This window comes from Equus caballus, chromosome 14, assembly GCF_041296265.1.
Source record: "Equus caballus isolate H_3958 breed thoroughbred chromosome 14, TB-T2T, whole genome shotgun sequence".
NCBI lineage: Eukaryota > Metazoa > Chordata > Mammalia > Perissodactyla > Equidae > Equus > Equus caballus.
This window is the reverse complement of record NC_091697.1, coordinates 76,638,553-76,661,017: the sequence shown is the minus strand read 5'-3', so window position 1 is coordinate 76,661,017 and position 22,465 is coordinate 76,638,553. Positions and strand designations below refer to the sequence as shown.

The 22,465-nt window shown below is 35.0% G+C and overlaps 1 protein-coding gene across 30 annotated transcripts in view; it reads right to left on the bottom strand.

The window, feature by feature from the left end:
• Positions 1-22,465, bottom strand: part of TMEM232 (transmembrane protein 232) — a 182,369-nt gene that overhangs the window by 136,313 nt on the left and 23,591 nt on the right. For 13 of the 30 annotated variants that reach the window (XM_023617875.2, XM_023617886.2, XM_023617884.2 and 10 more), the window contains 5 exons: positions 12,424-12,535; positions 10,991-11,096; positions 9,510-9,667; positions 3,724-3,823; positions 1,299-1,465 (listed from right to left, as the gene is read on the bottom strand). In XM_023617875.2, coding sequence (XP_023473643.1) covers positions 1,299-1,465; positions 3,724-3,823; positions 9,510-9,667; positions 10,991-11,096; positions 12,424-12,535 — 643 coding nt within the window. The remainder of the gene's footprint in view (positions 1-1,298; positions 1,466-3,723; positions 3,824-9,509; positions 9,668-10,990; positions 11,097-12,423; positions 12,536-22,465) is intronic. The other 17 variants (XM_023617888.2, XM_070233242.1, XM_070233246.1 and 14 more) reach the window with 3 other exon arrangements.

Genomic DNA, 22,465 nt, shown 5'->3' with positions numbered 1-22,465 from the left:
GAAACACATGGGGATTTGGAGAGCTTAGTGGACCTCTCCTGGATCACACAGTCAGTTGGTGAGCAGGTCTTTCTTTTTTATGATCAGTGCTCTTTCTGCTGCTCAATGTTTTAGATTCTATATTTACTGTTAAAATATTTTCAAACTTAAAAACAAGATCCCTTTTATGTATGAAACAATTTGTGTTCATTAGTAGTTATACCAAAAGTTTCAAATTACTTAGTATATGTCACTCTTTATATAAATGGTTCATCAAGTAATGAGCCAAAGACAAAACACCAATGTCTAGAAAGATTACAAATAGATGTGATTAAATGTTTTTCCTTATATACTTAAATCTTAGTTAGTTTTAGAAAGTGCCCAAGGGAAGCATGGAGAAACTGTGAGGCAAATCTTAGATAAAACTATTTGAAAAGAGAACCTTCCTTAAAAGTCCTTAGTTGTTTCAACTTGCATTATGTTAAACATATTTTTCCTTCTTAAGAAATTACTACAAAAACAAATATTCTATTTGTAAACTATAAAATAGCAATTATGTGTAACAAAAATAAATAAAAGAGTCAAGGTTTCGAGGTGTTCCTCGCTTTCTTTTGAAATGTAAGTGGGAAAAGGAAATAAAGATACTATGAACTCCAGAGACGGAAGTTCGCCTTTTGCAGTACATCAGCTGTAAGGTATATGAACAGTTATATGGCTCACTGTGGTCATGTTTGCATAATAAATAGTTTATTACATATCAAGGAATTACCTAATTGGGATGGATAGTTTTCTCTAATGCTGATCATTAATCCCTGAGCTAGAAATTAAAAGGAGATTTTTCATGTACTAAGGCTTACTTTAATTCTTCAATTTTGAACCATTTAAAAGATTTTCAGTTGATTTTAATAGCATATTAAATGTTACTACATAAGAATTATGGAAGCATAAAAATATTACACTTGCTCTCATTAATAGCCTGAACTTTACACACTTTCTCTTTAATAAAAATGTAATATCTTAAAATATTCATTTATAAGTCAATCTAAATTATATTGCAATTTTCAATTAAACAGCTGAGATGACTCTATAAGGAAGAAGGTGTTATGGCATTACTTTATTTAAAGCAGTAGTGGTGCATATTGACGCCCCACTACTAATCCTATTAACTAACGTCCAGGGAATGTGCATATGGTTGCACAAATTTAGTGTCTTTGCTTTCACTCCTCCTCCCAACTAAACTTGTCTTCAGCAATGTTACTAAATTGGCAAGCACAACTATCTAATCAGATCTCAGTCATCATGTACTAGGATATACTCACCATATCAGAATCTATGTTATCATATCCTTTCTTGATTTCCACAGGGCCAAAAACTGATTCAGAAATAAATCCTCTTTTACATATAATTTCCATGGTTTTCAGAATGAATTGAACATTTGAAAAGATGTTTGGATAATTGCAATATAATTCTCCAGAGAAAGAAAGTGCTATTGTAAGAAAAATGATTTGTGAAAAATTTTTCATTAATATCTTGCATTGTGTTTCATTTGTCTTTTAGTTATTAAAATATAATTAAATTCAGTGCTGAGATGCTGAAACTCCTGTACATTTGCCCATCTAGTCAAGATTTATAATGTTATGTATGACCCCTGGTGGTATAATAGAAAACTGCAAGGTAAATAATTCATACGTAAGAGTAGATATAATTCAGAACAGCAATTGCATAATGGTTGAATGCCCAGTTAAGTATAGTTACTGCAAAACAATGCTTGGAAACTTCCAGCTGAAAATAAATCAAGTTATAATAGATACTCTGTTCATAATGCATACTTTGAAATTGTAATCCTACAAACAAATCAATGTCATTGCTTTTAATCCAACATTCTCCAATTTTATTCCCTTTCAAGACGTTGCTATCGATTTTTAAAAGTATATATTTTAAGTATAGCAGCAGTTATGTCATTCACCATAAGACTATGTGATATTTAAAAGAACCATCTTTGTGCTGTTCTTTTTATAAACTTTTAGACTATTTTTGAGTTTCCATCATCGACACAGTGGAAAATTAGTAACAACCACTCTTCTACTGGATGGCAATATGGTTCAGTAGCAGCTGCTGATGGCCTCAGATAAGAATCAGCCTGTTGCTGAAGATAGATAGCTAGCCTATGTAAGGCTCTACTTAGTATTTGATAAGAGGGCAAAATCTGGGGATTTTATCCTTTTATGAAACAAAGATGTTGGTCTTCTTGGGATATATCCACAATAACAAGCTAATGTGAGAACTTAAGGCTTTGTTCAAATAATTTTTCGCAATTTATTTGCTACCATCATCTGAATATGTATGAGTCACTATGCTGAACACTGTGAGGAGTTAAAAAGAGGATTTATAATGTAATGAAGAAATCAAAACAAGAGAAATGATAGACGTGAATTCTTCTTCTGCCAGTCTGTAGCCTCATCCTGGTTTCACACCCTCTCAAAACCTGCAGCAGTGCTGCATGTTGGTTAGTCTCCATAACTCTCCCACCATTACCTTCTATTCCCTCCTCCATAACCTTTTCAATCAATTATCATTCCCTTTCTGGTATCTTGAATCTCTTCATCTCTTATCCTACAACATACTAATCTTCTCTTCTTTTGACCTTGTTTTTCCATCCAAACTATTGACATATTTCTCCTTTTCTTTATAGCTAAGCTTTTTGAAATAGTTTGCCATCTCTGTCTTATACTTAAATTTTCCCTTCATTCTTTGTTTACCTCCAATCTGAATTTTGCTTCCACTTCTCCTTGTCCTTTGGGGATGCTCCGAAGATCAACAATGACTTTCTGATTGCAGAAATCCATCATCACTTTCAGACCTCCTACTATTTCATACTTCTACAGCTCTTGATAATGTGTATTTTCTTGAATGTCATCACTCTTTCCTATCTCCTTTAATTCTCCTTTACTGGAGTCTGTTACTCCAATAATTTCTTAAATGTTTATGTTCCCCACGACTCTATGCTTAGAATTAATTTCTCCCTACCACCACCCCCCACCCCCAGGTTATCTGAGCGATGTTAATACCCATGAAATGTGTCAATCCCAGGCTTCACTCATTTCCCTAGTTCTAAACTGATGTTTCCAACTGCTTACTGGGTATATATACCTGACTGACCTTAAAATTCAACATGTGCAATGTTTCTCCAAAATTCTCTCAGTTTAGAGCACCATTACCTTGACCCTATTAGCCAATATGTAAAATTTAGGATTCCTCCTGAACTCCTCACTTTCCCTTACATATAGCCTAGATCTAACTGATCCAGCGTCTTTAATCTCCTAAACATTTTTCAAAACCATTTTACTCTATCCCATTGCCATTTTAATAGTTCATATATTCAATGCCTTTTGCCTATACTAATGCCATAGCTGACAGACTCCCTGCATCCACTCTCTCCTTCCTCCAGCCCAGCAGCGACACTGCCACTAGTGTTACCTTAACAAAAGATGAATTTAACTTCCTTTAAATCCAGAGAGGCAGACACTATTATAGATGAGGAAATTGAGTCACAGACAAGGTTATATGCTTAGTTAAGTAGGAAAGTTAAAAGTAAAATCCATGCAATCTGGCCCAGAAGGAATCCTGCACTTATTACCTTTCACGAAAAATAAAATACAGCTTATGTTCTTTATAGTGATAGTTTGAGCTTCTCAAAATATAACGTAAGACATTTGTAAGTGAAGAAAATAAAAGATAGTCTACCGTATAAATATGGTTGAAGTCTAAGTAAATGTTGTTTAAAACTTTCTAGGTGACCATGCAGGAAATATATAAAAAGTCGTAAAAAGACCAAATAGCCAATCTGTCAAAAGAGAAAGAAAAAAGTATTTTTGTGTTGCATCGATAAATGTTTAAGAACCAAAAGGAAAAATAAACCATTTTGTTACAACATTTGCTTTTGATGAAACAATTTCAAATTCATTTGAGATTACGTGCTTTCAAAATAACTTTAAGACGTTTATATGAAGGTTGAAATACTGGTTCAGCCAAAAAACTTTCATAAGTTATCTCTACATTACATATAATGACCAATACTGAATGCTATTTTATTCTATGTCCTTTAGAACAGTATTTTTCAAATTGAAAGTCATGCCCCTTAAGTTAGTCGTGAAATCAACTGAGAGGGGATTTTTAAATAAACTACAAGAAAAGAGAAAACATCATAAAACACTGTGCAATTCCTTGTTTCAGTACATAAATGAGTGTGTATTATGTGTGTGCTGGAATTCAATGCAAAAGATATTTCTTCCTATGAGCCTCAGTCAAAATAGTTTGAAAAACATGGCTTTAGATAGTTTTGGGAAATACTCTGCCTGTGCATAGTATGCTGTACTAAGATCCCCATTCCCTCATGAAAAAAAAACACAACCACACAATGTCATTATTAAGTGAACCCTGTAATATCTTACTTCTGTAAAGTTTAAAATACATGTATAGCTAAAATAGTTTGTTTTACATAGACAACAGAAAATGGAAAATATGAAAAAATATAAGATATACAAGATTTCACAAAAAATGAGGAAAAATCCCACAAACTATAGAAATAAATGGAACACAAGTGCCTAACTTGCTAAATCATAAGATTATGAAGAACCAAATAAATAATAACTACCACTATATCACTATCAAGACACATGTATACCCAAATCTTAACAATGCAAGGTATTATTAGATCTACACGTAAAAAAAATATTACAACTAAAATGATGATTCTACCAAGTCTAAGTGATTCACCCAAGCTATTAAGCAAATAAGTGACATTACTGGACTTTGCAACTGAGACTGTGTGTATTTCACCAAAAGTCATGACCTTTCTATTATTGCAATGATTTCCAAATATTTTTATCACAAACTTCTACCAGTAAAATAATTCTGAGAACGCACCATCAATATTCGTAAATGTATCCATAAATTATAAACATGCACCATTTATAGACTTAAAAAGTAAATAAAAATAAAATGTTTATAAGGCATGCCCAAAGGTCTATCTCTTCATACACACCAGTTAGATATAGTACTATGCTTATCTAAGAGATCGAAATTAGATGAGAAGGAAATGGAGACTGACAGACCATTTAAAAGAATATTGCAATATTTCAAGTGAGAATATTAAAGTTAGAAATACCCATTGTTACAGAAAATGAATGAAAAAACAGTCAGAAGGGAACAGTGTAGGATTTTTGTAAGGGAGCAGAGATGGATATTGAGAGAAATATTACTGAATGTTCAAAAATTTAATGTGGGACAAAATAGACAAATCCATGAGAAGCATATCAGTTTGACTAATTGCTCTATCGTCCCCCAACTTGGTCATGAGTTTCACCTGACCCAGAAGCTATCCCTAGTTAAAACTAAGCAAGGAAAAATGGTTTTAAAAGCTTTCACTTATAATATTCCGAAAGGCTAGATTTTTACTGAAAAATCTACTTTTCTATATCTCTAGGGAACTCTGGGACTTTCTTTTCTCACGCCTCCTTTGTGAACATATTCTCTCCGGAGCTTGACAACTGAGGGCTGCCCTCCTAGGCTGAAACTCCACTTGGCAATCTCTCTTTCTCTGCTCTCCCATCTTTCCTTCCTTTATTCTTTACTTTCCTTCTTTCCTTCTCTTTCTATCTCTTCTTTTCTTCATTTCTCTGATTCTGTTACCTAACTGAGAAATAGAAATGCTGAATAACATTTATTATGTGTTATATATTTTTTAGAGCATAATTTTTATATTATGGCAAAATATACATAACATAAAAGTTATCATTTTAATTATTTTTACGTGTACACTCAAGTGGCATTAAGTACATTCACAATGTTGTGCAACCATCACTACTATTTCCAGAATTTTTTTAAGTGCTATAGTTTAATAGTTGGTTATATGTTCCATCTTCTTCTACAGAACCTTGAAGAGCACTGCTTATATTTCTATATAAAATATATTAAACTATTGCTGCTTGTATGATATTCTCTACGCTTCAGTAAGTAGATTTCAATGTTAAGAAGATTTTACACTCAGAGGTAAATAACAAGGAAAGAATGAACGCAAAATCTGAAAGTAAATAATATTAGGGAATCAGATATTTCTGGCTCTTCCCAACTCTGAGCTGTATACTACTTTATCAAAGATGAACAATATGGTGCATAGGAAGGTGGATGATGTCTCCGTGGCAATACCCGTCAACATAGCATTCTGTCAAAAAGATCAAGAGGGAGTTTGCCAACTGACTGTCAGGTATATAATGGAAATTCTTCAAAGGCAAGGAGGATAATTGAAATGGCTTCTTGCTTGCAATCAAAGGTACTTATAGACCATGCTTATTGCCACTAGCTAATTTCCACTATCTAGAACAATAAAGAGTAATCTTTAAAATTAGTAAATCTGAGAGCCAATGTAAATGTGCAGCATCATGAGTGAGAGTCCACTGGACTCTAGGTTTCAAAACCTTCTCTGCTGAGACCTTGGGTAATTCATTTAAACTCCCTGTGCCACAGTCATAAAATGGTGGATACTAATAGTGTCTACCTTTTAGGATTGTTGTGAGGATTAAATAAGTTAATGTCTAATACATCTAAAGCACTGATCATTGTGCAAGGCACATAGCTAGTACTAAGTGTTTGCAATTGCTATATGAACCTGTGAAAATTGTCTAAACTTTCAGATGAGAAGATATAGGAATCTTTTAAAACTTAAATGACATGGTGTATATAAATTATAAGCAATGTGTGCAATGGCTAAAACCTTACTTGATAGTCATTTTTATTGCTGGCAGAAATATAAAAGGCAAGAAATGGGAAAAGGTCCCTAAAGGGGATGAGAAGGAAAGAGGAGAAAAGCCAGACGTGCTCTATGTTTTCCCATTCCATTTTTTTTCATTATAGAAAATATATAGCTAGATATCTATGATTACAGAGATTTTAAAAGATATGTAGATATCTTATCTTTTACGTATATCCATAATGGACAGTTTGGGAAATACAGAAAAAAGAAAGAAATGACAGTCATCATAATCTTACCACCCAAACACAGCCATTGGAAACACCTTATCTCTTTTCCTCCAGTCCTTCTTCTGTACAAAGCCTCAGTTCTTTGCATGTTCAGTTTCTATTATGTGCTGTCTGTATCTTGCCTCATCTCCACAAGTCTTTTATCCTCAAACATGTCAGAGAGGAACTGGGCTTGACTTTTTTCCCCCCTTTTTATTTATTTATTTATTTATTTATTTTTTAATTGCAGTAGTATTGGATTATAACATTATAGAGCTTTCGGATGTACATCGTAATATATTTCGAATTCTGTGTAGATTACATCATGTTCACCATCCCAAAATTAATTATAGTCCATCCCCTCACATGTGAGCCTAATCACCCCTTTTGCCCTCCCCACTTCCCCTATGGTAACCACCAATCCAATCTCCATTGCTATGTGTTTGTTTGTCGTTGTTTTCATCTTCTACTTATGAGTGAGATCGTACGGTATTTGACTTTCTCCCTCTGACTTATTTCACTCAGCATGATAGCCTCAAGGTCCATCCATGTTGTCACAAATGGCCAGATTTCATCATTTCTTATGGCTGAGTAGTATTCCATTGTGTATAAATACCACATCTTCTTTATCCATTCGTCCGTTGACAGGCACCTAGGTTACTTCCAAGTCTTGACTATTGTGTATAATGCTGCAATGAACGTAGAAGCGCAAGTATCTTTATGCCTTTGTGTTTTCAAGTTCTTTGGATAAATACCCAGCAGTGGGATAGCTGGATCATATGGTAGATCTAGTCTTAATTTTCTGAGGAAACTCCATATTGCTTTCCATAGTGGGTGCACCAGTTTGCACTCCCACCAGCAGTGTACGAGGGTTCCCTTCTCTCCACATCCTCTCCAACATTTGTTGTTTCCTGTCTTGTTAATTATAGCATTTCTGACTGGAGTGAGGTGATACCTCATTGTAGTTTGGATTTGCATTTTCCTGATAACTAATGATATTGAGCATCTTTTCATATGCCTGTTGGCCATCCGAATATCTTATTTGGAGAAATCTCTCTTCAGATCTTTTGCCCATTTTTTCATTGGGTTGTTGTTTTTTTTGTTGTTAAGATGTATGAGTTCTTTGTATATTTTGGATATTAACCCCTTATCTGATATATGGTTTGCAAATATCTTCTCCCAATCGTTAGGTTGTCTTTTCGTTTTGTTGATGGTTTCCTTCGCTGTCCAGAAGCTTTTTAGTTTGATGTAGTCCCATTTGTTCATTTTTTCTTTTGTTTCCCTTGCCCGATCTGACATGGTACTTGAAAATATGCTGCTAAGACCGATGTCAAGGAGCGTACTGGCTATGTTTTCTTCTAGAAGTTTTACGGGTTTGGGTCTTACATTCAAGTCTTTAACCCATTTTGAGTTGATTTTTGTGCATGGTGTAAGGTAATGGTCTACTTTCATTCTTTTGCATGTGGCTGTCCAGTAGGCTTGACTTTTAAGGACTGAAATATGGTATCTTCCAAAAATGCCCTGACTGACACTCATGAATATTTTCATGCTTGGTTTCAAACAGTTCATAACCAAAACTAAATAAGAAAAAATACATTTTTGCAAATACCATACTTAATTTCAACTGTTATTTTGAAAATAATACCATACTTAATTTCAATTGTATATATATATGTGTGTGTGTGCATACATATATATTCTCAAAGAAATACTTCTTCTAGCATTTCTTGTCTTTCTTTGCAATAGAACCACTATGTAAGCTAAATTTCTTTGAATAATAACAAATTTTGTAGCAGACAACCATGATCATCACAGGGAGGGGAACCATATGACTTCCAGGACCTTATAAAACATGAGCTACATGAAGATAGTTTCCCATCCTATGGCTCTAAAACGATACAGAATACTGAGAGAACAACTTGTCTTCTCAAATTGAGCAACTCTTTTTTTCATTTTTTGAGGAAGACTGGCCCTGAACCAACATCTGTGCCCATCTTCTTCCACTTTATATGTGGGACACCTACCACAGCATGGCTTGCCAAGCGGTGCCATGTCCTCATCCAGGATCCGAACCGGTGAACCCTGGGCCACCGAAGCGGAACTTGCAAACTTAACCGCTGCACCACAGGGCCAGCCCAAATTGAGCAACTATTTAGAGTTACACATTGCCATTTTTAAGAGGAAAAGCTTAAAAATCCTTAAATTAGAAAATTTTAAAATCCTTGAAATAGAAAGGAGAAAAACTATACATACTCAGACATAAGTATAAACTTGATTTTTAATTAAATCTTATTTTCTTACATAGTTGGTGAAGCTATATTTTCTCAAACTATCTCCATTTGGATATCAAGCAATAATGTATTCTCCACATTTAGAGAAGACTAGAATAAACCACCCAACAAGAGAATATTTCATAATAAAACCAAATGGCCTGTTTAGATCCTAAAACAGATGTCATGTGGATACACATAGAACATGTAGCAATTAAAACATAAAAATATTTTAAAACATACCTTTGCCAGCTTTATTTCAAGTGAATATAAGTACGTCCTTAGGAATGCATCACAACAGAGTCTATATAAAACTGATTCCGCAACAAAAAATAAGGCAGGCAGATGATCATAATCAAAAGAAGCATGGTCCAGGGAAGCATAAAGCATATTTAAAGCTTCTGAAATATTAAAAAGTAGAAACTCCATAATTTATAAATCATGCTATTTTTCTACATGCTACAATTAAGTCTTGCAATTAACTATTTGCTCAGTCGCCAAGACCAGACAGGTTTTAAAACAGTTACAAGTTCTTTGACACCCTTCCCAACAAGAGGTGAAGTCTATGCTCCCTTGCCCTTGAACCTGAGCAGGCCTTGTGACTGCTTCAAACAACAGAACATGGCAGAAGTGACACTGCATGACTTCTGAGGGGTGCTTTCTTCCCAGGCATGTCTTATGGAAAAGCAATTCAACAAAAAGTACTCCAAACAGACGTGTCTTTACCTCTCTTGGTGGAAACAAGGCCATGTGAGCACCCCTAATCTAATCACTGACAAGCAAAGGGGAATCGCCATGATTAACTTAGATCAACCATGTTTCAGCCCCGGAGGCTGGGAAGGGCCAGGCCTCTTCTGAATCACGTGACTCTGCAGTCTTCACTGCCATTAAACTGAGGTTTAAGTGACAAAGAGCAGGTAGCTGTTGGTTGCTGGCAAGGCAAAAGTGTTTATTTCAATATCATTTAAACATTTAATAGAGGTCAGGCCATGGATGGCACTGCGATGAAGTGCCATAAAGGCAAGTTAAATACAAAATCCTTCTTACTCTTCCTATTGCTTGAAAACTCCCAGATAGCACTACAAAACCCAATTTACATGGGGAAATGCTTTGTGACCTTATATGGTTAACATTCTAAAACTCATTTTAAAAGGTACACACATAAAACTTAGGACAACGAGAGAAGGAATTTTACCTCCTTAAAGACAATGCTTTTTAATTTCTTTTTTAGATTGGTTGAGGGTGGTGGTTCGATAGAAGACACATAAATGAGAAGTGATCAAAGAAAGGTAATGAGTAAAACGGCTGTTTAAAATAAGTGAAAAACAAATGGCCATTTGGTTAATGTTTCATGAGTAAGAATTATAAAATGCAGAAACAAGTTTCTCTAAAGTATAGTGCCTATTGTAATTGAAAATCACTAAACGACATTTTATATTACTTTTTAATTTGTTCCTAATTTTAGAGAAAAGCAATAAAGATGATGCTGAGCAAAAGTTTTTAAAACAATTTTGTAATTAAAAAGTCGAGCAGTCAAACTCATAAATTCAAAATTACAAAAGGGACTTTCATAATGAAACATTATCAGGTATTTCAATAGAGAAAGGCAATATTTCCTTGGCTCCTGCACAATTTCTACATATTTAAAGGTCTCAAATTATGCCTTCACTGCTAATCTAGAAAACACATAAGGTAACTAAGAAGACCTTAGTTAGAGCACATACCGTCTTGGATTTCTCCTTTGCACTGAGCCAGATATACCACTTCAGTCCATGCTGTAGGAAGATGAACTTGCCTCCCAGCGCCTAAGGTTCCGAGACCCAATTTTCTCTGTTACGGGGAAGCATGAAAGAGACAAACCAAAATATGCAGCTTTTAAAAAATCAATTAATTAATTAATTTAGATTATCCCTTAGTTACATTCTGGAAGTCATTCTATGAGGCTGATGCTCTGTGGCCAGAGTTGTAGAACACTTTATAGTTTTGCTTTTATTATTTTTATTTTTTGACATTTTACGTAAACTGTATTAGTTAAAATGTAGAGAATGTTTGTCAATAGTCTGAGTAATATCATTAGTTATTTGCTGAAAATAATTCTCACTCTTTACTTTCTAGGGATTACTTCTATCCCATTTCCAAGAGAATGCATCTCTGATTTTAGAAGGAAAAGTATACTAAAGAAATGTGATTCAACAGAAATTAACTTGATGCCAATTTGCTGGAAAACTCTGGCTCCTTCACTGTGGATGGACTAAAGATAAAGCGGACAGAGGTATCAAGATTGCCCCCCTTCTCTTAATGTGACCACTCCTGGGGCTGCCCAAGGGAGAAGTTGGCCAATCGGAGAGAAGCTCATTGATGAATCTAATTTGTGGTACCTTTCAAGACTACACTTTCTGGTACACTTATCAAGAGTATATTCATTTTTCTAATCAAATTTTATCATGGTTTTTTTCAAATTTTTAAATATATGGGCAATCATGAAACAAAATACTGGGAAGTAACAACGACCACAACAAAAAAGATGGCTTAATTTATGCCCTGGTTTTGTGCAAATTTTATTTCATGAATTATTCGGTATTAAAGCAAAATTATATGTATATTATTTCTCTGCCAAACTTAAATGGGGTCTAATGTAGGAAAGGCAAAACAAGGACTTATTTCACTTCCTGTTCTGCTTTGATATGTCTTTAAAAATTTGGGAATTAATGGTATACTCTTAAAGAACTTGTTTTTACAAGTTAAGTGAATAGTTTGTTAAAGAACAGAGTACTTTGTACATGTATAATAAAGATTTAGGAAATTTTTTTTCCTCTTTGGGACACATCATATCCTAGTAAACTTTTAAGGAAAAAGTAGAATTTTCATAATCAAAAATTTATTTGTCAACCTTTGATTTTGCTGCTGGCTCTCAGGCTAGTGTTGACAGATATATTTTCTAATGATTTACGGAGATTCTTCATCCAAAAAGCCATTTGACATTGAATTATTTGGTTATAAGCTTTAACTTTAATTTGCATTAATTTTTTAACTATGCCTACTTATAATTAAAGAAAGCTGTATTCTTATTTTTTATTTCAATATCTTAGAACATATAATCACCCACCAACTAGAAGAGAAAGTTCACATACTAAGTAATCAAATAGTGTGCCATTACCTTACATCTGAGAATGTTTTTTCTAGCTTGTTCCAAAATTTCTTCCTTCTCTTTTGGATTTTTTGTTTGGTTGAATCTCCTGATGAATTCTTTTGTGACTGAAAACAATGGCCTAAACAAACAAAAAAAATCAATAATTATAGCTATCAGTTCCAAATTTTAATTAATCAACTTCCAGTGGTTAAGTGTAACTATTTCCTAAACAAGTACTTTACCTTAATAAGAATGTTTCTCTCACACACACACACAATCAGTAAAATAAAAAATATATGCACAGGCCTCCTAGATTGATCTTATCATATCCTTGGATTGAGAAACATAATTCTTACGATGTCAAAGAATTTCGTAGCCTCTGAAAAAGTTTCTAAAATGGTTGCCAGAAGTCTTGTTGGTGTAGGCCTTCTTCACAGGTAAAATCCAGCACAGCTTCAGTTATGTTGAAGACTGATGTATCTCCTCACATAAATCAGTGTTGGTTCAATTTAAGCTAAGCCTTTACTCCCTCCATGCAAGTAGAATCAGTCCAACTGTGGCTGGAGTAAAGTGAGCAGGGGAGGAAAGATGTATGTTGTAAGGTCAGAGAGGTGACAAGTAGCCAGATTAACTCTGGATGAGATGGGAGGCTATTGCAGGGCTTTGATAAGAAGAGTGGCATGATTCAATTTACATTTTAACAGGATCATTTGGATGTTGCATTGAGAGCTGGAGTGTGGGGAGATGGGATCTTGCAAGGGAGGGAGCACATGTACGCTTAGGTGAGAGTAATGGTGACTTCGATCAGGATTATAGAAATGTAAGTAAAGAGAACAGTTTGGATAATGGATATATTTTGACATTAGCTCCAACCAGACTTCCCAATGATTTAGAAATTAGGCATGAGAGAAAAAAAGGAATCATGATTGAACTGAGTAACTAGAAGGATGGAATTGCTATTTACTGACATGGGAAAGACTGCCACAGGAGCAGATTTGGGGTAAGGTTAGAGAATAAGTTCAGTATTGGACATGTTAAGTTTGAGATGACCATGGGCATCCAAGTGGAGACATAGAGTAGGCAGTTGGATATATGAGTTTGAATTTCAGGAGAAAATTTCAGGCTAGATACATCAATTTTTGATTGATTACTACATATATGGTATTTAAAGTCTTGTGAACTGAAAAGATCCCATGGGGAAAGTGTAGAGAGAGTAGACAAGTATTTCAAAGAGAAACAAGAAAAATAAGTTGAAGGTGTATGCAAGACAATGAGTAGAGTGATTATAATGATGTACCACAGAATTTATGACGCATGTGGGATCAAAAGTGACCTCGGAGGAATAGTGAATAGGTAATAGAATTAATGAGTTGTTTATTTGTGTGTCAAATAATTGTTGGAGTCATGCTATTAGAAAGAGTGATCTGCAAGAATAAAACACATTTTTAACAACTTACTATATTCATAATGTACTAAATTAGTTGTTCTGTGGGATACGGGGGAAAAAAAGAATAAAAATCAGATTTTTCCCTGAGTAACTCAGAGTCCTACTGGGGAGACAGATGTATGCAAATGTAATGACAGTACCACATGATCACAGGATAAGCAGAGGTAATGCCATGGTGCCCTGAAAACTAGAACCAAACAGACATCCCAGTGAACAATGATTAATGAAATAGCCAACTCTTAAACTGCCATCCTAAAATGGGCATTTATTCAGTAAGCTTTTATTGACTATCTCCCATATATCAGACACTAAGCTTAAAACTGGGGATACAATGGTAAAATAAACAAACAACCCCGCCCTCATGGAGCTTATAATAAAATAGAGGAAGAGTTGAAGTGTTACAACTCAGAAAGTCTGCTAGAATTGGGCATTTTGAAATGATTGACTTCATTCTTGATATCCTGTTCTCATTGTACTCTTGCTCTTGGAGATATCTGATTAGATAGATAGGGTGAAGGTTGGTTGAAAATTCTTTCTCAATAGTCACCTAGGATGACGTATCTTTGATCTACATGGACCTACTCTGCATGAAGAGTACAAAATAGCTTTAATCTTCCCATTTGTACCAAGTGCTAAGGGAATTATAAGAAAGTAGACCCTTTATCCATTTCATGTTTTATAAATTTCATTAGAAATTAGGTTTTTAAAAATATTAACATAACAGTGCTGTTTATAACAAACAAAACATACAGAGATGCATGAAGAAAAAGTTAAGAGATTGCCTCCCAACACTACTGCCTCCAATTCTACCCATCAGAAATAGCCAACACTAATGGTTTAGTGTGAGTCCTTGCATATCTTTCTCAATGCTCACAAACATTGACCAACCTATATACACTATTTTAATAAATGGAACCACATATACAACACTGCAGCATGCTTTCTTCATCAAATTTATCAGATATTCCTCAAGTTCAATTGATACTAATATGCAGTAACATGGATGTACAAATGTATCAATTCTTTTATTGACTGATATTTCCTATTACTTCTTGTATTGGCATTTCATTACTTCATGTATAATTTTTGCCACACTAAATGATGCTGTAATTTAAAAAAAAGTTCTTGTACTTCTTGTACATGGGGCCAACAGTAAACAAGTGCACACTATTCCAATTTATCAATCTCCACACTATATCGATAGTTAAATATTTTGATTACCAACTCTGCTTATAAATATATTTATATAAAGACATCATAAGAGAATTAAAAGCAAAACTTTGAGTGGTAGGACATATTTTCAACACATATAACTGACAAAGTGTTCATATCTAGAATACATAAGGAACTCCCAAACAATAGAAACATGGAGAAGAGGTTTAAACAGGTAATTCACAAAAGAAGAAATGCAGTTGGACAATAAATATGTGAAATTATTATTAACATCATAAATAGGGAAATCTAAATTAAAACCACAATGAGATGCTACTCCACACCCACCAAAATGACTAACATTTAAAAGAGGATGTGGAGTTACCAGAATTCTCACATGCTTCTTGTAGCAGTGTAAATTGGTACAACCACCTTGGTAATCAACTGAGTGTTACCTGCCAAGAAGAGAGACATACTCACTGACTTAGCAATCCCAGTGCTTAATATATACCCAATAGAGTGTGTGCACCTGTACACCAGGGGACATGTACAGAATGCTCAAATCAACACTTTTCATAAGAGCTAAAATCTGGAATCAAACCAATTCTCCATCTCATGGACCAAAAAGTGGGCTATGTCTGTGAATAAAGGTTGAACAAAACATTCTCTCCTTTCCAATGGACAAATTTAAACTTGGGTTAATTTTCTAGTTCTAGTCCCCTGAAAACCTAGTAAAAGTGGATGTCATCTGTGTTATTGGAGCCACTACTTATAGTAAAAATGACCTGATTGGTACACTACATCTGGACTAGGCGGGCTATGAATGAACTATAAATACCTGATGAAGAGAGCCTTTGGGCTTCCCAGAGTGCACGTTCTTTGAAGGAACCCATAAATCTGTTTTTAAAAAAGTCAGTGGTTTCACTTTGGGACAGCCTGTGTATCTACTGCACCAGCTCTCTGAGTCTTATGTCCTCACATGATCAATCATTTGGACGGGCTAAAGAAGACTAGCTCCTAGTCTTCACACACTATCTTATGTTGTGTGGGCTGCTATAAGAACTCTCTCAGGAGGTAAACAATTGCCACTCTGCTGGCGTGTTGAGTTTCCTGTGCTGTATCCTGCTAAATGATGTCGTCAATGGTGAGTGCAGCCTATCATAATCATATGAGTCTGTCTCGTTGAGCCTAAGAAGACCCAAGAGTGGGTATTCAGTGTTAAGGAAATAAAAATAAACAAGCTGCAGCTATAGGGGCAACATGGATGATCTCACAAACATACTATTACTCCAGACACACAAGAATACACGCTATAATATTCCATTGATATAAAGCATAAAACTGTAAAGAAAGCCAAAGGAAAGGTAGGCGAGTGCAGAATGTTATCAGGGAAAGAAGGGGATCTTTTTGGAAGGAGTTACAAAAGAGACTTCTGAAAATGATTTACTTCTTCACCTGGTGCGTACACAAGTGTTTGCTCTATAATAATTTTTAAGCTTTATATTTATTTTTATATACTCTTCCATCTGTGTGTTAACATTTTACAAAAAAAGCTTTCAAACATTAATGGCAAGATCTAAGAGTATATGTACTTTTAATTATAACACATTATTTAAAAATATTTTTAGGGGCCAGCCTGGTGGCGTAGTGGTTAAGTTCACACACTCTGCTTTGGCAGCCCAGGGTTAATGGGTTTGGATCCCAGGCACAGACCTTCACACCACTCATCAAGTCACGCTGTGGCGGCATCCCACATACAAAAATGGAGAAAGATTGGCATAGATGTTAGTTCAAGGCTAATATCTTCCTCACATACACACAAAAAAATTTAACATTCTAGTCATTCATATTCATAGTAGTAAAGCATGAAAATTCCCATTTTCCACATCCTCACCAGAACAAGATGATATCAGTTGTTTTAATTATTGCCAATTTAATTGATGAAAATAGTATTTCCCTGCGGTTTAAAGTTTGTATTTCCCTATTAGTATTATTGAGCATCTTTTCCTGTAAGAATGACTTTACATTCATTCTTACATTTTCTGTTCTGTGACGTGCATGTTTATATATTTTGTTCATTTTTTTTCTTTATTAGGATTTTTGTCTTTTTTCTATCAACTCGAGGCAATATTGTATAGTGGTCAAGGGCACAGTCCCAGGAGGTTAAGTGCACAGGCCAGACTGCCTGGGGTTTGAATCTCACTCTGTCCCTTACTAGATCTGTCACCTTAAGTGGTTTATTTAACCTATCTGTGCCTTAATGTCTCTGTCTGCAAAACGGAAAAATAAATATACATCTTTTGTGGGTTGTTTTGAAAGTTAAGTGAAATAATATATGTGTTGTACTTAGAAGAATAACAGGCACATGCTAAATACTCAATGATAACTGGCATGATTATCATATTAAAATTTTGCAGGTACTTTTATGTCAGTATAATATTTGGGTTTTTTCATTGTTATGCTAACTTTGGCCATATATTAAAATTTCATACAGTCACACACCGAATAATGACGTTTCGGTCAATGAGAGACCACATATACGAGGGCAGTACTGTAAGATTAGTACCATATAGCCTGGGTATGTAGTAGACTATACCATCTATTCACTACTGGAAGGGAGGAAGAAATTTTCCTCTACCCTTCCTGGTAAATTGACATAAGATAGATTAACAGGAGAAAAGAAAACAAAAGTTTAATAACACATATACATAGGAGAAAGCCAGGAAAACTGAGTAAATTGCTAAAATGACCAAAGCCTTCACCTTTAATACCATTCTGAGCTAAAGACGAAAGAAGATGTTGGGGGTGGGGAGAGTTAGGGACTTCAAAGGGAAGGAAGGTGATTCAGAGGCAGGTGAAAAGGAGCAAAAGTTTAGAAAACAAGTGTTTCTTTGGCCACATAGAAACAGAACACAGAGGGGAGCCCTTCAAATGGGCTTTTCTAGGTTCCTCCCTGTTCTACCAACTAGTTCATGTTATGCTAAGGTGATAGCTCACTTCTGAGAGGCTTTTTTAATCTGAATTCTTCTATGCAGTTAAGGAGGAGGTAACAAGAAAAACTTTCTGAGTCTTTTGTTTCTTAAAAATAATCCTCAGTACATTCTATGATGTTCAGACAACAATGAAATAACTCGACGCATTTCTCAGAATGTCCCCATGGTCAAGCAACACATGACTGCCTTTATATATGGTTCCATTTTCCTTCATTATTTCTGGGTTTCTTGTTTAGATGATGTCCCTGACCCAAATCATATACAAATAGACACCTATATTTTCTTATAATAATTTTTTATATTTATAATCTATTTGCCATTTACTGTTGAAAATGTTGAGAAATATGATTCTAACTTGTTTTTTTACTTCAGATAGGCTGCTCATAGTGACTTCCATCCAAGAGTATGGAAAGGCGGGGAAGAAGAATAACTTTACAGTGGAGAAACCTGACAAACTGCCTCAGCCAGGTGATCAAAGTCAACATCCACAATGATAAATTGTGCTGATTGTATGTACCCTTGATGTAATGTGATGAGAATGGTACTTAACCTCTGAGGTCTTTCTCATACACAAAAAAAATCCATAACCCTAGTTATGGATCATGAGGAAAACATCAGAAAAATTCTAATAGAGAAACATTCTACAAAATGCCTGACCAGTACTCCTCAAAACTGTCAAGGTTGTCATAAATAAGGAAAGTCTGAGGAACTGTCACAGCCAAGAAGAGTTGAAGGAGACATGACAACAAAACTTAATGTTGTATCCTATATAGGATCCTGGAACAGAAAAAAGGCATCAGGGAAAAACTAGGAAAATCTGAATAATGGATGAACTTTAGTTAATAGTAATGTATCTTTATGGTTCAATATTGTGACAAATGTACCATACTAATGTAAGATGTTAATAATAGGAGAAACTGAATGCGGGGTATATGGGAACTCTCTGTACTATCTTCTTATATATCTAAAGCTATTCAAACAATAACAATACCTAAAACTGTTCAAAACTATCATCTAAAGCTGTTCTAAACAGTATTATATCTAAAACTGTTCTAAACAATAAAGTGTACTTTAAAAAAAGAAGTGTTGACAGATAAGGAATGGAAAGTGAACAAAAATCACTTTGAAATAAAGTCATTTGTTACTTCATTCTGTATTAATTGAGCACCTGCTGTGAGTCAAGCACTCTTCTAGGCAAGAAGACACAAAACAACAGTCAATCAAAAACTGATGCACAGTCACTTGCCTCACAGATGGTATACTCTGTTGGGGGAGAACAGATATACAATAAACAAGAAAACAAATAAATGAACAAGATGATTCCTGTGAACGGTAAGTGACGTGAAGATATAACCAGAGTGGTGTAGAACAGAGTAGCAGGGAAGGGGATCCTTTATGTTAGACGATCAGGGAAGATGCTGAGGGAGAGACATTTGAGCTGAGATGAGAAGGAGACCAACAAGGCAAGAGTCAGAGACAAAGGAGAGGCTGATGATAGGTCAGGAAGACAGCCAGGGACTAGATCTCCAGGAGTTTGGACCACGGGGTGGAGTTTGATTTTCACTCTAGATGTAATGGGAAGACACTACAGAGTTTAAATTAGAGCATAACAAAATTTCACTCGCATTCTTAAGAGATCACTGAGGCTGTTTTTCAGAGAGCAGAAGGGGGACACTGGCCAGGAGGCTTTTTGCAGAATGGCAGGAACTAGATGATGATGACTTGGTGGAGGGAGGCAGAGGATGGTACTAATGGAGATGAAGAAACTCCCTAGGTCACACAATTACAAAGGGCCAAGAACTCATCTCAGATCTGACTCTAAAGCCTACAAAAATCTTCTCCATAACTTAGTATTAGTGTATCTCTCTTAGATTCCTTGCTTTAAGCTGATTTTCTTAAGTTTTTCCTTACTGCTGTATACACAATTTGCTTAGTGAACACCTGGTGATTGCCTTATAAATACTAAAATGTACTTTCTCTGTTTTACAAAAAGGAAAAGGAGGATCAGAGTGGTTAAGTATCAAACTCAAGGTCATTGATTTAAAAGAGAACAGAGCCAATATTTGAAATAAACTGTCTGACCCAGTCTTTGCAGTTAGCTCTTTTTAGAAGATGCCTCAGAATGTTTTACCGTATAAGAATGTCAAACGCATTCCTCTTAATAAAATAGTAGTCAATGCAGTTTAAGCATATTTTTCCCTCTACCAACCACAGACACCCCCAAACATATACATACACACACAATATCCAGGATTTCAAATACAAATTTTAAAATATATTTTCTCAAATTAGGTATTTTATCTTAGCTTTTTCATAGGCTTTGAGGAAAATGCATTTACATCATTTTATTTCTAAAGCAAAATAAAGCCTCACGATAAAAATAATATCTAACTCAATTTCTATGCTTAGAATATGTTTTATAATTAATTTTAGTTTTGTCAATTATTTTTCAACATGGATCTCGGCCTGTGCTGAATCATTGAAAATATGGAAATCTAGTGCTTTTTAGCTTTCTGTATAGATATTGAGTCTCTTAATTGGTCTCCTGTAGCTCATGTCAATAAATATTTAATGGGAAGTACATATAGCTATTTTAACCATTTCTAGTCCATCACAAGTAAATTGAGATTACTATACAAATTAACACATTTAATGATACATAAAATATTTAATAAGAAGCACAAGGACACTTTAAAGAGTAAATACAGACATTTGAAAAGAAAATATACTTTAGCTTCACACATTCCAATTTCTTCAAAATATCAAAGGATCTTACAAAGAAAAATGTGATCTACTGTCAGTGTGTAAGTGCAGTCCTGTGGAACAGGTGGTGAATAAAGAGCATCATTCTAATTTTACATGTAAAGAAAATATTCTGAAGTCTCCTGATTGTATGGATACCCAATCCAAACTGACCCTTTACTTAGATTATCTGTGAATTCAGAAGTTTCTTTTAGCTGACAATTAATTTGTTCAGTAAGTATTTAAGGAAAACTTCCTATACATAAGATATTTTGCTAGATACAGTGAGGGTTAGAAGAGGAACCAGGCTTGGCCTCAGGAAGTTCCCAATCTAGGAGGGAAGTGAGACACATCACTAATGATGTAACATCAAGGAGACATACTGAAAAAAGGAGATAAAATTCCGTGGGAGTTCAGTAGTAGAGATCATGATTCCAACACTTCCTAGTCCTACACTGTTTGCTTAATCATTTAATCTGTGTGAGCTATAATTTTCCATCTGTGGACATGAGGTCAAAATCTTGTAGAATTTTGAAAAGCATTAAACCAGAACACACAGTCTAGTTCTGGCACATAGTCAATGCTGGATAACTGCTAGGTATAAGCATTACTGTTTGGGGTTAAAGATTCAGAAGAAGCTTCTTTGCAGTAATGGCACTTGAGCTGTACCTTGAAGGATAGACAGGAACTGGAATGTGACAAAATAGCAGTTGTCCTTTCAAAATCCTTTCTCTGCTTCTTCTTAGGCAAATGATCACCCAGCTATATTTCCCAGTCTTTCTGGCAGCTGGATATAGCCACATGGCCAAGCCACTGGGGTGTGAGCAGATGTAATATATGCAGATTTCAGGTCACCTCTAACTTAAAGACTTGCTACTTTCCCTAGAATGCTATTTATTCTCCTTCCAGGGGACTAGAACACAAACACAGTGATGAATCAGCTTTGATTAGGCAGAAGAGCACAATACCCTATGAGATAATGAGGGTCCTGAGTTTCCTACTGACCCCGAAAGCGGAGCTGTCCTATCAGCCTAGACCCATTCATACGTCAGATAAATACGCTTCTTCTATCCTACTTAAGCCACTGAATTAGAGGCCTCTTTTATAGTTGCTTCAAATTTACCCTAACTAATACAAATAGGAACAAAGGGGAAAAAAATGATGAACTTTAACCTAACATAGAGTGATTGAATGCTTAAAATCAAGATAGGAAATGAATATGGAAATGCTAGGTTGAGGACAAACACAAATGGCATTGAATGGTGATCTATGGCAGAGACTTATAGCTGTCTACATCAGTGTTATTCTCTTCCTACTAAAAGATTCTTTCTTGCAGTTAGGTATGCCCAAATGTCTAAGCTTCAGCTAGTAAAATGTATGTAAAATTCAGATAGTAGTTTTGGGAAGTCTCCTGAAAAAGGGCACAAACCCTTTGTCTGCCTTTCCTCTATCTGCTACATGAAATATGACTGTGATAGCTGGAGCTTCAGCAGCTATGATGGACCATGAGATGGCCTAAGTGTAAGCCATGTGCAGCAGAGCAGCTACTAGGAAGGAACTTGCTCCCAGATCACCATATCAGTTCTGAACTGACTACATTCAGAGAAATAAACTTCTATTCTGTTTAAGTGTGATTGGTATTTTAGATTTTCTTAAAGTGGGCACTAATTCTATACTATACATAGAGTTTTGAGTTATATTTGATAAATTTTAAGAGGGAATTATTTTGCAGAGG